The sequence below is a fragment of the Crocodylus porosus genome, unplaced genomic scaffold (assembly GCF_001723895.1).
Source record: "Crocodylus porosus isolate Cpor-Errol unplaced genomic scaffold, CroPor_comp1, whole genome shotgun sequence".
NCBI lineage: Eukaryota > Metazoa > Chordata > Crocodylia > Crocodylidae > Crocodylus > Crocodylus porosus.
In genome coordinates, this window is record NW_017728907.1 from 19,545,902 (window position 1) to 19,556,624 (window position 10,723).

Below are 10,723 nucleotides of genomic sequence, written 5' to 3' on the forward strand. Positions count from 1 at the left end.
CTGTTGTGGCCTGTGTAGCACTACAAATGTGAAACAATTCAAACAAAAGAGTCAGTAATAGTATTAGAGAGACTGACTGGGTAAACTAAATCTATGTTTTTTTCTCAATAGTTTGCTGTTGTAGTAGCTCTCCTGAAATATACAGGAAAATTAAGCACAGTCACCGGGCCCATCACCTTTTTTTTAAAGATGTGTTAGAGTTCTAACAAATAGTACTTGGTAAGAATGCTAGATGGAACAAAACCCAAAAAGAATGGTCTGCTTTATTTTTAGATGTTGCTACTTTAAAAGCCATGGTATCTAATGACAGTATGCCTTGTTGCTAGAGAATCCCCGCTGATTAAGGAAAGGTGTTTGAGGCCGTTGCTGAAGGGTAGGTTATCTTTTGTGTTTCCTCAGCTGCTGCAAGGGGACAGTAGATGCAATAGTTCAGAAGAAACTGTCTGAATTGAGTTTAGAAGCTGATTATGAGCGACTGCAGTTGGAAAAAATCAAGGTAATCAGGGGTTCCTGGCTGCCCAGAATACAATCCAGACCCAGTTCAGAATTGGCTGTATCTCCTTTTGTAAGAGCCAGACAAAGAAGGGGCAAAGAACTAATGTATACAAGAAATTTGGGAAGGAGTTTCAGCAGACAAAAGGAGAACATTCATACTTCACAAGTATAAACCATAAGCCACCAAATGTTTATTGCAGGAATAAATTAATTCCTTTTGGTCAGTAACTAATTAAAATATGATCAGATCAGTTGTACAATGCAGACTCTGCCCTCCAGAGGAAGAATCTAGTGTTCCAGAATTGTCCACAAGTATTCTTCTATCCGCACAGCATCCTCTGCTTTTGGATTTTCTGATCAGCACTTTCCTGCTTACCCTGCAGACACAGACCACATTATTTTAAATGTCTGAGTCATATTTAACTTTACGTCATATTTAACTTTACGTCATTCCCTGCACTGTTACACCAAAGATTAGCACATCCATTCCCTTTTCACTGGATCTCATCCAAGTAGTTACAGCAGTAGACTGAAAGGATTGCTCTTCCTCTATGCTTATTGGTCTGTGCTAGTATTGTGCATGAAAAACAAAGCTTGGGGTTTACGTGATATCTCCCCTCTTCTTGGCAGAGCAATATCTTGCCAGTAACTGTTGAGCCTAACTAAACTGCAGCTAGTTGAATAAATCGTATGGAATAAAGAATTAGCAAGTGAAAGGTTCCATGTTCAAAGGCTTAGGAAAAGTATATGTTCCTTTTCCTTTATAGCGTAAAGCTAGATGGGGTCCATGTAAATATCCAAGATGGACAGAAGAATGGAATTACTCAGTCATAAGAAGAAATAAGACATAAATCCTTTTGTCCCATATACAATCTGTCTTTTCTGTTATCTTTTTCCAGACTGAATGTTTTGACTGGGTTAATGCATGTGGGCTCCTTCTTTCTGAAGTCAAAGGCTCTCCAGTCTCCTTACTGAGTTTAGAAGAGCAGACCAATCTGTTTGGGCCACAGGTACTTAGAGACTTACATTCTTCTACCTTGGTTAGTAAATGTTATTTGGATAGAGAACAACCTGAAAGTTTTGCCCTAATGAAGAAACTACATTCCTGTTTCTAAAAAGATTTAATATTGCGAGCCTTCTGCACCCAGCAGTCCAGGTGGAATTAATAGAAGCAGTAACTGTTTGTTATACCTATGATACTTCCTATGGGGGGCAGATCTGCTGGTGAAAATTGTCGTAGCTTCAGTGGCGATACAGCTATTTATACCAGCTGAAGATCTGTTTTATGTAGCCTTGTATTTCTATTTCTCCCACTATGGTGGAATTTTGGTTTTGGATCACAAAGTACTTTATAGTGTTACCAGAACCGCTAGCCTAATTACCACATTTTCTTGCAGACTATATGCCCCAGAATATAATATAATATACACCTTGTTTTTGAAAGACAGAGTGAGGGGAAATAAAACCCATTTCCTTACAGTAAGTAATGGAGTAGTAGCAGTTAGGAAGCCAAGCCTGCTCCTTGTTCTTTTCCCTGTGAACTACTGCAGATTTTACTTTCAGTTTCACCAGGTAAGTGGCAGAACCTGCTCTTACTGTATTTCTCACATGTAATGTGCACTCCAATTTCCAGTAGCTGGTTTTGGGGAAAAGGTGTGTTTTTATATAAGAAAATGTTACTTAAGTAGTTGATCATATGGGTGTCACCTACCTGTGAACATTTGATTTACATCTTTTAGACTGGAGGTCTAAAGCAGTGGTGCTCAACTTTCTGGCCCCGTGGGCCAGATGAGTGGTGTAGGGCCTGTCCGTAAGATGGATTGCAGCTGGGGTTGAGCCCTACATCATTTTGGCTGAGCCCTGTGAGCCCAGATAGGGCCCAATCCAGGCGCACAGGGACCTATGCCATCTTGACCCAGCCCCATGTGCCTGATCTAGCAAAGGGGCCATGATATCCAGCCCGTAGAATCCCCATGGATCTGGAAACTTAGCAGCATGAGAGCAGCAATTAATACTGCCAGTTTCCTCCGCTGTCAAATTTTCAGACACGTGTGGAGCCCTGCAGGCTGGATGACACAGCTCTGTGTGCAGAATCTGGGCTGCGGGCTGGGAATTGAGCAACACCCAGAGTCTATCTAGGACTAAATTCGCATGTGGGGGAAATCAGTTCAAATAGTCTTATTTCAATGGAGTGTCATTTGTTTACATCCGATCTGGATTTTGTCTACATGACATCAAGACTGTTATGTGATTCCTTAGTTTATGTAGAGTAGATTCTGAATGTGATTTTGTAATATCCATAAGGATCAGGTAAGGATTTAGATGAGACAAAATTCATTTAACTTGTGATTTCAAATAGATTTATTCCCATAGATAGCTGGCTAATAAGTGAGCCAAGCCTCTACTTATTTCATGTTTGAACATTTTGAGCAAGGCATGATAAGAAACTAGTTGACCTATTCTGGCGTTTGCCTATATTACAAAATCCCAAATGAGCATTGACCAATAGCTTGCATTACTTAACAGGAATTCCAGCCACAGGCACACCAGGTGAACTATGTGGATTCTTCTTTACCTGATGGAAAATCTGAGCCTTCTCATGAACCTAGGAAAGACAAAACTGAACCTGCTGATACTGATATGAAACCTGTGATAGGGAAAGAAATGTTGGAAGCACAGGTGACAATCTGCTTTGTGTGAGTGTGCATAGTAGTGATGGCTGGAGTGTGAGGTGCTGTTTCCCAAGGGAACCTTTCTTTGCTTCTTGCCTTCTGAGCCATTTGAAATCCAAACCCAAGTGCTATTGGGCCAGGCACTAGTACGCTATCCGTCTACCTTTCCTTGCAGCCCCAACAGCCTGCACCAGATGCCAGCAGTGATGACCCAACTGTAAGTGGTGAAATGACTGAGGACACAATCAGGTATATAGGACATGATTCTAACATCCATTTGAAATCTCTAAAGTCAGAAGCAGTGTCAGTCACTGGGGTAAGAATCTCCATGTTGTACATGATTTTCTTATTTTTGCTTGCAGAAACTTCTTGATTTGGAACATGTGACGAGTGTAGTTGATTCATAGTTATCTAACTCCAAAGCAGTTGACTTTGCTTAAATATTTCACAGTAATTATAAACTTTTAATAAGTGCTTGAGCTCACAAGATACAGACCAATACTAGTTTTATAATTAATACAATTTTAAACTTTACTAACCAGCAAGTTGGCTCCAGATATTCAGTTGGTAACCAACACAAGGCCCCAGATATTCAGATAGTATAAACTGGTGCAGTTCTGTTGACTTATACTAGCTGAGGATCTGACAAACAAATTGCATTTTACTTTCTATCATTATAGTATGATAGATGAACTTTTTAGTCGCTAGATTCTCTCACTTGATTCCACATAGAGCATATGCACAACACATTACAGTTTATTGTTACAATTTTTAAAATGGCCTGGAACTAATTTTTATGTCACTGCTTCTCAAAGCAGACTCAAACAGCTGGAGAAGTCTGCCCAAAATCATTCTTTCTGGAATGCTTCACTTGTATACAAGCCTTTTTTTTGACAGCAAAAGGAAGAATATAGCTAAAAAGCACCCCTCTGGTCCATCCCTCTCATGAGCACCCTTATGAATGAAGGTTCCACCTTGAACTCTTAGCAATATCACTCAAGAACTTCCACTTCCATCCATGCTAATTCCATTCTGGCGTTGATGACTTGAGAGATGGTTAGAAAGGAGCACCATGCCAGAACTGGGCTTGTACAAAGGCCTCTCTGGTGAGTTGAGACAGAAGTCTCATATATCTGACTCATTTTAGACTCGGCAAGAGAGGTAGCCAGTGGCCTGAGAAGGGTCCTTCTGGTGTCCTGGTACTGACTAGTAAAGTGCCATTAGAGATAGTCTGTAAACCTGTGGATTGCATCTCTCCCAGTACTGAGCTCTTGGTACTCTGGACATTGGTTGTACACCAACACAAGAGATAACCTTGGAAATTTGTTCCTTGACATTCAGCACACTGATGCATAGCTTGTCTGTACCTATGTACGGTACCAAGTAATTTATCTGTGGGGTCAGTGTTTGAGTCTTCCATTTGAAATACTGAAGATACTTTTAGTAGTTTTTGAATCATTGATGTGCAGAAAAAAAGAGATTTCTCTGGTACTGATTTTTTTCCTCCTTCTCATGTAGTAGGAGCCCAACAGAGCCAAGGCACTCCGGACAAGGGAGTCCTTCCCTTGGACGAGGTGTACTCCTTTTCTTCATCCCATGGGGGACATGACAAGAAATCCTCTTCTACATACCCTCCTTCCCCTCCTTGGGAGACATAATGGGTGTCAGGAAGAGACTATGGTGAAGGATCTACAAGGGACTGTAGTAAATGTCCTAGTGCCCAATAGAGAATATCTCCTGGGCCCCCTTATGTTTCCTAACCCAGTATCTGTCCCAGACTTGACCCTTCTGGATGCCTTGAGGATGCAGCTGTATTCATGCAAGCCTGCGTTGTTATCCCCTTCCAACCTTAGATTCCTTTCCCAAAGAGGCAGTGCAGATCACCAGTGCCAGTTCAACTTCTGTCCCACATGAAATATCTTGGATTCAACATAGGAACATTTCACCACCAGAAGTGAACAGTGCCTATACCATAACATGGTGGTCTATTCTTAGCAACAAGTAACCCATGGAGCCCACTCAGGTCTGATTCAAGAAAGCACTTAAGCCCATGCCTAACATTGAGCACATGAGAGAATCCATTTGAAATCAGTGCAACTGCTCATGCACTTAAAGAGATTTCTATGCTTACACAATTTAATGCACTGGTACCTTGATGCAGCAGCCCTTCTTTCTTGGTTGCTTTTCTCAGGATGCAACTAAGCAGCATTGGCCCACCAGCACCAGGCTTGAACTAGCACACACTGCAGATGACATGCAACCTTGCCTTTCTTCCCCCTCATCATGCTCATGTACAGAAGATATTTCCTTTTCTCAAACAGAGAGAGATGACTGCCAGCAAGTCAACAACTGCCTGTTCCCAAAAGGAGTTTGAGACTCTTACTTTCTTGGAACATCTGCAAGCACAGCTTCTGTGAGTGTTGGGTTCCCTAGTGAAGGAAACAAGAGAACCAAGAGTATTGGAGATTTATTCTAGATTGGGGTGTCAAACTTGTCTGTGCCCTTGGCTGGATTCAGACTGGGGCTCCTCCTACACTAGATCTAGACCTGTTGGAAGTAGTGGGACAAACAGCGGTAGCAGTGTGAATGGTAGTGGTAGGAGGACAGGGGGTGGTGGCATGGGAGTTAACACAGCTTTTGCTCACCCCCTTACTGCTGATACATGTGCCTATCAGGGCTGCATGCCTGGATTTCAGTGGGATACCCTGTCTTACAATTATCACTCAGTCCCTCTGTGGGCCAAGTGAAATGGATTCACAAGCTAGATCTGACCCATGGACTGTGTGTTTGACCCTCATGTTCCGACAGAGATGATTATCTTGATCTCCAGTAATGTTTAAAAAAAAATTATGCAAAGTTATGCCTTTGACCCAACTGGCTCCATTCTGTTCTCAGGCTTGTTTTTGTCTTGGGCCAGATCCTCAGCTGATGCAAGCAATTGTAGCTCCATAGCTATACTGAATTACATTGGCTGAGGAGATGACTCATTTTGCTCTGCTGACTTGTATGGAACTGCTCCATATTTATCGTTAGGCAACCAAGATCAGTATCTGACACCCTGCCCCCCCACCTCCCTTTCCATTAGCATAAACATATTAAAAAAATAAATTTAATCTGAATTTTAATGTGATATAGTCCTGAATTCTCCATTTGATTTAGTTCTTAATGCTACAACTTTACATCATGAATTTATTTTCATAGCACCCATTAGTTCTTCTGAAAACCCTTTTTTTTCCTAAGCTGTACTGGAGATGTAGCCAACACTTTGTTAGGTTATAGATTTCAGTGTTGTCCTGGCTGTTGGATTTCAGAAAAACAGAGACCCGTGCTCAGATGGCAGAGGAGAAATCAGAAAAATTGGAGGAGCAGCTGGAGGAAGCTCTGGGGAGAATCCAGGAGTTGGAGAAAGAGCTGGAAAATTCACACAGAGCCCAAGAAGCAGCATCAAAACGTGAGAGTTCATTTTCCATCCCTTTTCTAGTTCTTCGCAACCTCAAAGGGCCACAACCTGCATTTGGAAGAGCTGCTGTAAGAGATGAGACTAATGATCTATCTCATCTGGTATTCTGTCACTTGCTTTACAGGCAGATACAAGAAATCCTGAAGTAAGCATTAGGGCACGGGTAGGCCATGGTTTTTTGGCCAGAGTGCTGAAAAAACCACAATGTCTACTTTGGAAGGTGCTGGAGTACCAACATGCCGGAGCCCAGAGCAGCTGTTTGCAGCTTCCCTACTGCAGCTAGCCCATGGAGCCCAGTCTGCTTGCAGCAGGGCTTGCAGCTTCCCAGCCACCTGCTGGGAGCAGCCTGGGCTCCGTGGCTGGCAGCAACTGCTCAGAGCCCAGGCTGGCAGTGGTATGCCAAGCAAAATGGCCTTGCATGCCATGCTAGGCACACGTGCCAGGGGTTGCTGACCCCTACATTAGGGGATGAAATGCCCTCAAGGAAAGTTATTCCCTCCTGCTTATTTGCAAATGAGGAACTAAGGTGCAAAGACTGACACCCACGGTCACATAGGAGGTCTGTGGTGGACCATGTGGAGTCACAAGCTAGTGTCCTAAACCTTGGCCCGCTCTTCTGTATAACTGTACATTTTTTATACTATATGTATATTCTTGATCCTGTTTTGAACCCTCCCAAACTCATGGCCTTGCTTTTGGCCCTGCCACAATGAGTTTTCGATTATCAAAGATAAAAAGACCCAGGAATGCAGTATTCTGTGTTTATTTTTAATGTGTTTATATATTATTTTTAAATTTCAGAAATCCACTTCCAAGGAGAAACCAGTCCAACTTCTCATACACAGTCTTGCACTGCCTGGTCCAGGAAAGCCAGCAAACACAAAAAATAAATAGTAGTAATGTCTAAGGAAGTTCTTTGGGTTCTCCTTTGTAGCAAACTTTGATTCAATACCAGTGCCTTCTTCAGTATACACATTCATCCCTTGTTTTACTGGTATAACAGAGGGGGTGGAACTTCAAATATGCCCTCACAAGGAGAGCCGTTGCAAAAGCCTAGAAAGAATCTTCCCCCAAATTTATGAATGATTGGAAAAGTACATTTTGGATAGTTTGCTGTCTGAGCACATTCATGACTCAAACAGAGGGCTTGAACATACCTTGTGGGCAAAGTTTGCAAGACATAGCAACATCTCTCTTAATAGAGCCTGTAACAGATCAGATAATAGAAGGCTGGCTGTATTACCCCAGCTCTTAAGAATTTGGCACACTGTGTAGATCTCTGCATCTTCCTTCAATGCTCAGCCAGCGAGCAGAAATCTGAGGACAAGGCTTCTTTCAGGGTTGGAGACTGAGGGGAGCTCTGAAACCAGTTCCATCTCAGAATTGCACATGAACCCTTAGTATTTTAAGGTAGGCGTCCAGTTACAGATCATGGTTAGAGAAGGGAAAACGTTCTGCCCTGTGTTGCTTGATAAACAGATAAGGCAGCAGACAGCATTTCTTGTGAGAGCCATCCTTGTCATGGCTGTTATCCTTTTAAATAATGTGCATGACTTTTGCTACACTAGAATTTTTATTAATGGGGGACCTGGAGAGGTGCATCTGTGCAAGTTTGACTGGGAGATTGCTGACGCAATCCATGGGACTGGATGCACAGAAGGATTAGAGATCATACTCAGAAGTGACAAAGGAAGAGTCTTGTTTAATTGGGAGGCTCCCAAAAGCATGCATGCATGCACCCCCATCCTCACTCCCTAGAGCCTACTCATTGTTTTCCTCTTTGTGAATCCAGTGCAAAAACTGTTTTTACTGTATTTCTCACATACAATGAGCACTACACTTTCCAGCTTCTGGGAAAAAGTTGTATGCTATATACAAGAAAATTTGGTATACAGAAATGTTAAATGTACTTCTGCTCCAATGAGAGGATAACGTGTCTTAATATCATCTTAAACAGTAGAAAACATTATGACTTGCCTTTTTCAAGTTACTGATTCTGAAGATCTTGTTTCAAGTCTCCTGTGTTTGGTCTTATCCTTAGTAACATTTTATTCATTGTGTGAAGCCTTGAGAAACATTTTCAAGGTCTGTTCCATGTCAGGGTTTAGTTTCCTGGCCAAGGAGGAAACATCATCGTTTACTTTATGTAACCTGGGAAGTGAAAGTTTTACACTGGGAAGTTTCCCTTAATCTAAATTTGAGAATGTGTTGCAACCCATGCACTGAGAATTTTCCCTCCATTGCAGATATTTTTGTTTGTTTGTTTTGATCTTTAAGGTATTTTGTACAATCTTTTTTTTCCTCCCAATTCCACTGACAGCAAGTTTTCTCCAACACTGGCACTTTTTACCAACTTTCTATGCAACATGCAAGCTACAGTAGCTGCTATGGCAGTTTTCTAAAGAAATCTAGTTTTAAGAGCACAGGTTTCACAGCCATGCATGCTGCAAACCAGAAAATATTCCATTCTGTTTCCACAACAGATATTGCCCAGCAAGCGTATTTTTGACCCTTAGGAAAGCTATATTCTTCAATTGTGCGATCTGGATGTCTCCCTCTGGTAAAATAAAATGCCAGAAAAGCATGATTTCCTTTAACATTAAAGCATTGCCCATGAGGGGTTGCAGGCAAAGAAAGTCTAGCTGAGGGATGAGATAACAAAAGAAACAACTGTTGATGGGTTTGAATGAATTCAAGGCAGCAGGGCCTGATGAACTTCACTCCAGGGTACTAAAGGAATAGACAGAGGTGATCTCAGAACCTTTGGCAATAATATTTATGAAGTGATAGGAGATGGGCAAGGTACCAGAGGACTGAAAAAGGGCCAACATAGTGCCTTTTTTGTGTGGGGGGGGTGGCACCTAGGGAAATACAGACTAGTTAGCTTCAATATCCAGGAAAATACTGAAGCAATATCATAAGAAAATCCATTGCAAGCATCTGGAGGAGAAAAGGCTCATCGCAAGCAGCTAGTATGGATTTACTAAGAACAAATTATCCCAAAGAAACTTGGTCTCCTTCTTTGACACATAACTAATTGGATGGATGAAGGGAATGCAGTGGGGATAGAGTATGTGGACTTCAGCAAGCCTTTTGACAAAAGTCCCATATGACCTCATAAATTGGAGAAATGTGAGCTAGACAAAACTACTATAAGGTGGATATATAACTGGCTCAATAGCTGCAAGCAGAGGGTCATTATAAATGGATACATGTCAGAATGGCAGGAGATTTTGAGTTAGGTTCCACAGTGGTCTGAACTGGGCCCAGTGCAATTCAACATGTTTATTATTTGGATACTGGAACTGAGAGCTTAAACACATGAGCAGCTGACGTGAAACAGAAGGATTGCAAACATGGAGGATGGGATTTCCATTCAGAAGCAGCTAATAGATTGGAAGCCAGACCAGAGCAAACAGGATGAAGTTTAATGATGGCAAATACAAGGTGCTACACCTTGGGAGGAATAATCAAAATTTACAGGTACAAAATGTGTGACATCACCCTTGATGGCAGCACTACAGAGAAGGATCCTGGGAATCTTGGTTCATTGCAGACTCAGTATGAGTCTGCAGTGTGATGTAGCTGTACAAAAGGTTAACGCAGTGTTGAGATGCATTGATTGGGTGACGTGGGAGGTGATAGTGCCTCCTCACTCAGCACTGGTTAGGCTTCCAGAGTATTGTGTGCAGTTTTGGGCTTCCCATTTTAAAAAGAACATGGAGAAGTAAGGGTCCATAGGCAGGTGACAAAAATGATAAGGGGTTTGGAAGGCATTTGGTATGAGGAGAAGTTGAGGGAAATGGGCATGTTCAGCTTGTGGAAAAGGCACTTGAGTGGATGTGATAGCTGTCTTCAAATATCTGAAGAAGATGGGGGGGGAAAATCTTTTCTTTGGCTGCAGACAGCAGGATACAGACCAGTGGTTTGAAGCTACAGTAAAGTAAGCTTGTATTGGATATCAGGAAACACTTCTTCACTGTTAGAACAATGAGGCAGTGGAATAGATTGCCTAGAGAGGCTGTGGTATCTCTATCACTGGCGGTATCCAAGGAGAGGTTGGATAAGCATTAGTCAGGGATGATCTAGGAGTAGG

The 10,723-nt window shown here is 42.1% G+C and overlaps 1 protein-coding gene across 6 annotated transcripts in view; it reads left to right on the forward strand.

The window, feature by feature from the left end:
• Positions 1-7,538, forward strand: part of AXDND1 (axonemal dynein light chain domain containing 1) — a 33,425-nt gene extending 25,887 nt beyond the window's left edge. For 3 of the 6 annotated variants that reach the window (XM_019530917.1, XM_019530918.1, XM_019530920.1), the window contains 7 exons: positions 400-496; positions 1,395-1,505; positions 3,022-3,174; positions 3,343-3,483; positions 5,489-5,580; positions 6,479-6,618; positions 7,429-7,538. In XM_019530917.1, coding sequence (XP_019386462.1) covers positions 400-496; positions 1,395-1,505; positions 3,022-3,174; positions 3,343-3,483; positions 5,489-5,580; positions 6,479-6,618; positions 7,429-7,517 — 823 coding nt within the window. In that variant the 3' untranslated portion in view covers positions 7,518-7,538. Of the gene's footprint in view, positions 1-399; positions 497-1,394; positions 1,506-3,021; positions 3,175-3,342; positions 3,484-5,488; positions 5,581-6,478; positions 6,619-7,428 lie in introns of those variants that run through there. The other 3 variants (XM_019530919.1, XM_019530921.1, XM_019530922.1) reach the window with 3 other exon arrangements.
• Positions 7,539-10,723: the final 3,185 nt, after the last annotated feature.